Source organism: Aegilops tauschii, chromosome 6, assembly GCF_002575655.3.
Source record: "Aegilops tauschii subsp. strangulata cultivar AL8/78 chromosome 6, Aet v6.0, whole genome shotgun sequence".
Lineage (NCBI taxonomy): Eukaryota > Viridiplantae > Streptophyta > Magnoliopsida > Poales > Poaceae > Aegilops > Aegilops tauschii.
In genome coordinates this window covers 493,140,020-493,144,645 of record NC_053040.3, presented here as the reverse complement: position 1 = coordinate 493,144,645, position 4,626 = coordinate 493,140,020, and the positions used below count along the sequence as shown (strand labels likewise).

Sequence of the window (4,626 nt, the reverse complement as noted above, 5' to 3'; positions counted from 1 at the left end):
GTATTAGAGCTTTGCTCATGGTCCGTCGCCGGAGGATGTAGGAAGAAGAAGATTTCGACGCCCCAAATATATGGCTTTCGGCCTCTTTTTCAAGAAAAAATATATCCTTATAGGCTTTACATTTGGGAAGGATGGAATATTTGGTGATAATTTTGTTTTGACACTTACGTACTCCCTCCGTCCCATAATATAAGATCGTTTTTTACACTAGTGTAGTGTAAAAAACGCTCTTATATTATGGGACAGAGGGAGTAGCAAAGAATTTTCCTTTTAACGTACTTGATTAATCTCACCGGCTGCTGGCATTTTTTTTTTTGAGGTTTGGCTGCTGGCAGTTGACTCTTGTGTAGCAGGGACCCACATGTCAACCAGCAACGAAGGCCAAAGCCCGCGCCACCGAGAACTGGCGGGAAGCGTTGGTGTATTTCCCGCGCATTTGCCCCCGAATCTCCCGCGCTCGCCCCCTCTTATCCCCGTCTCCTCCGATCCCGACCCCGACCCCGCCAGACGCCACCACCCGCCGCCGCCGCCACCAGAAGAGATCCGTCCATCCGGCCAAGCCGAGAGCAGAGCATAGCAGGGGAAGGAGACGGGAGAGAGGACCCGCAGCCATGATGTTCTCCAGCCAGGTCGACGCCTTCTCGCCGTCGCAGTTCACCGCGTCGCAGAACGCCGCCGCCGACTCCACCCCCAACAAGGTGCCCCCCTCCTCCCATCCTCCGTCCCCGCTTCCTCTCCAGATGGATCCTTGCCGATGTAGATCTTTTGGGTTGGTGTCGCAGTTCCGGGGCGCGTCGGGTACGATGCCGCTGACGGTGAAGCAGATCGCGGACGCGCAGCTGGCCGGCACCGGCGAGAAGGGCGCGCCCTTCGTCGTCGACGGCGTCGAGACGGCCAACGTGAGTGAAGGATCACCCGCCATATGTACGCCTCCGCTCGGCTCCGGGCTCGTCTGGATTGGCTTCTTACCCTGCTGTTGTTTGGGTTGGGGGATCTGCAGGTCAGGCTCGTGGGGATGGTGAGCGGCAAGGCGGAGCGGAACACGGACGTCTCCTTCACGCTCGACGACGGCACCGGCCGCATCGACTTCATCAGATGGTGAGCGCATCTCGGCAAATCGCTTGCTTTTCACTTACTTGAGTTCCAGATGTGTTCTAGGGGTGGTACAATTTTAGGCCTTTGTTTAGGTTCCAATGCTGGATCTGTCTAATGCTGCAGCTTCAATCTTCACTAGATAGAAATGCTGTTGGCTGTTAGTACGACAAGGTAAGATTAATTCAGTAATCGAGTTCCAGATGTGCTTTAGGAGTACAAGTTTAGACCTTTGCGCTCCTGAGGCCATTGCTGGATGTTAGCTGTTAGATTCATCAAACCGTACAAGTTCAATTTGCACTAGAAACAATATGCAATTGCTTTACCATCTCTGACTAGTTAACCATTTGAGGGAGGGACATTAGTGGAATATATTTCTGCGAAACACTTAATTTGGTTTTGAGTCAGTATGAACAGGCTAAGCATAATAGTATGATAATGCAGACCATTGCAACTCTGCAAGTTCATAGACACCATATTTGACTAATTAACTATTTTAGAAATAGCAGGGGGATATGTTTCTCCAAAATACTTGTTTTTTTTTTCTGTGCAGCTGGCTTAGCATACCAAATTAGTATACATTTCAGGTGTCCTGCTAACAAATGATTATTAGCATAGTTGAGTTCCAGATGTGTTTTAGGGGGTACAGTTTCAGACTTTGTGCTCTGTTTGCCATTGCTGGGTGCTGGCTGTGGGATTTTTTGAATGTTCCAAGTTCAATTTTCACTAGAAATGCTGCTAGCTGTTAGGACAGCAATGCAAGCTATCCAGTAATGGTAAATCTGCTGGTTGTTATTAGCCATTTCAGGTTGATTAGCTATTTGGGGGACAGTAGGGGGATAAATTACTGTGAAATGCTTAAAATTTGAATTCTGTAACACTTGACAAGCATAATATACCAATATATATTACTAGAATACCGTGCCTCGCATCACAGTGCAAACAATTCAATAGTGGGGGATCTGCAATTACTTTACCATCCCTGACTAATCAATCAACCATTTGAAAGGCATTACTTATTAGGGTGTGTGTACATTACTGTGGAACGCTTCAATTCTTAGAACTGGCTAAGCATGACATATTTGTACAACTGAGATTCATGTACCAGTGAGATATTATTATAGTTTCTTCTGTCTTTGAGAATATAAAAGACCTCATTGCTGGCTATCTCTTGTTTGATTTGTCAAACCCAAAGTTCAATTTTCACTAGTAATACAGTTGCTCTTATCAGTGTGTGAGCAGTCCAAGAATGGGAAATCTGCAAATACTTTACCATGGTAGATATATCACTATAAAATTCTTACGTTTTCAGTCTTTAACGCTGGCTAAGATTATACTCCCTCTGTCCCAAAATAAGTGACTTGAGTTTGTACTAACTTTAGTACAAAGTTGAGTCACTTATTTTGGGACAGAGGGAGTATATTAGTATAGATTATTGTTTTTTTTTGCTAGTTAATGAGATATCAGCAGAAAAAATGTGTTCTTTGGGAAGAGTAAATATCTGAAATGCTGTCATTAGGCTCATTGCAGTACCACCATATATTCTTTATAGTTAGCGGTTAATGGTATTTCATAGTTTATGCCATCAACAACAGTTAGCGTTTTTATAAGCTCAGGATTTGTAATGCCGTTCTGCTGTCAGCAATAGGTATCAGTTTAACATCTTTGTCAATTTGATATGTTTTACAGGGTGAATGATGCTGCAGATTCTGCTGAAACTGCTGCCATTCAGTACGTATTACTGTAACCCTCATTTTTTGCTTGTCCTGCATACACAATCACTATTTGTTGAGGAAAGTTTCTGCCTTCCTCTCCCGAAGGACCGCCACCCTTTTCTAATACTTCCTTTGTTAATTAAGGAATGGTATGTACGTTGCTGTCATCGGTAGCCTCAAGGGAGTTCAGGACAAGAAGCGTGCTACTGCTTTCGCAGTCAGGTATTTGTTTTTGGTGCAAAATATTATGTTCCTGTTCCACTGATGTACTGGAACATGCTAACTGAATATAAATTTTCCATTTCAGACCTATAACTGATTACAACGAGGTCACGCTGCATTTCATTCAGTGTGTACGGATGCATATAGAGAACACAAAATCAAAGGTATGCTCCTGATCTGCAGCACCAATGACCCTTGCAAACACTCATGCCATGGTAGTCTTTTGGTCATTAGCTACAAAGCCTGGTTAAAAGAATTATTCTGATTACGGTTAACTGTAGGTTGGCAGTCCTGCACACACCAATTCTTCTGTGGGAACCCCATTCTCCAACAGATTGAGCGAAGCAGCCACTCCACCCTCTGTGAAGTCCAACCCGGTAAGCTGTGATTACAACTGTTGTGTGGATCAAACAATACAACTCTTCTGGTGTTAACTAATCATTCATTTCCTTTTTCATTCCTGCAGGCACCAGTGACCAGCGGAACAAATGGATCCGAGACTGATTTTTACACGCAGGTGCTGAATGTCTTCCGCGAACCAGCAAACATGTAAGCTGTGCACCCACCAATCCTTCCTTCCCTTCCCTTGTAGGATGCTTGTCTTTCTGCTTGGCATCTATGCCACCAAGTCCATTGCCTGTCCTAACTCTGCATATTGTTCCTTTTTTACATCACTGGTGATTTGTTTGCATCTTTATGTAACCACTCTGTTTAATTGACAGTGAGAGTGACCATGGTGTGCATGTGGATGACATTGCCAAGCGGTTCAGACTACCAGCACTCAAGATCAAGTAAGCCTATCTCTCTCTATCAAACCCAGACACACCATGATGTATTGCTGCTGGCTAATAAAGCTTCACCTCTGATATGCAGGGAGGCTATCGACTACCATGTTGACGTCGGGCACATCTACTCGACCATTGATGATTTCCACTACAAGTCAGCGTTCGTCGACTGAGTCTGTAACCGAGTGCCGTCGTCACTCGCTAGCATCTGTCCTTAGATGCGCTGTTTAGGTAGCCTCCCAAAGGAAGCATCTTCTCGCTGGAGTTTGAGAGACATGACTCACCGTTGGCCTGAGAGGATGCTCCAGGGGCATGTATTACTTTAAATTCCTGTTGATCAGAGGCGTATGAGCCTTGATGCCATGAGAGTCTTGTCTTGTGAAATTATGGTTAGCGTCTCTCATGTTCTGCTCTGAGTGTGATATGGTGGGATGGATTTACATTTTACAGTCAAAGTTTGACAGTTACATCGCTCTACATCTGAATAACCGTTATGTGTTCTTTTGAGACAAAGTGCAAAGATTGATGCTAACTCTGCTCGCCACTAGTTTGAGTGCACAAGGGATTATTACACTGTCTGCGGAAACATCATCACTTACACTGAGCGAACACTCATAATTGACTAAAGCAAGTGCACTTTCCTCTGAAGATGAAGATTACTCTGAAGTGCACAAAGGGATTACACTGACCTATCTCTTCAAGGCATTCATTCTTTTTTTAGGGGATCTATTTGTTGAGACGAGCATTTCATATGAGGTTTTTGCCCCTTGTCTGTTCAGCACCTGGCGGGGTTTTGCTTCAGTAAATCAAAT

At 44.6% G+C, this 4,626-nt stretch overlaps 1 protein-coding gene across 2 annotated transcripts; it reads left to right on the top strand.

The window, feature by feature from the left end:
- Window positions 1-441: 441 nt before the first annotated feature.
- LOC109767139 (replication protein A 32 kDa subunit A) lies at window positions 442-4,291 on the top strand. Of its 2 annotated transcripts, XM_020325909.3 has the most exons (10): window positions 443-698; window positions 783-899; window positions 1,001-1,098; window positions 2,782-2,823; window positions 2,952-3,029; window positions 3,115-3,193; window positions 3,311-3,406; window positions 3,496-3,578; window positions 3,752-3,820; window positions 3,903-4,291. In XM_020325909.3, the coding sequence occupies exons 1-10, from the start codon at window positions 612-614 to the stop codon at window positions 3,985-3,987; spliced, it is 834 nt and encodes a 277-aa protein (XP_020181498.1). In that variant the 5' UTR covers window positions 443-611; the 3' UTR covers window positions 3,988-4,291. The 2 variants fall into 2 exon arrangements, with proteins under 2 accessions (XP_073358825.1, XP_020181498.1); XM_073502724.1 differs by having other exon boundaries at window positions 442-899.
- Window positions 4,292-4,626: the final 335 nt, after the last annotated feature.

Excerpts from the sequence above, each read along its gene's own strand:
- LOC109767139 (XM_073502724.1), top strand. The coding sequence starts at position 612 with ATGATGTTCTCCAGCCAGGTCGACGCCTTCTCGCCGTCGCAGTTCACC. Across the intron at positions 900-1,000 it reads ACGGCGTCGAGACGGCCAAC|GTCAGGCTCGTGGGGATGGT; the intron begins GTGAGTGAAGGA and ends GGGGATCTGCAG. Across the intron at positions 3,194-3,310 it reads TAGAGAACACAAAATCAAAG|GTTGGCAGTCCTGCACACAC; the intron begins GTATGCTCCTGA and ends GGTTAACTGTAG.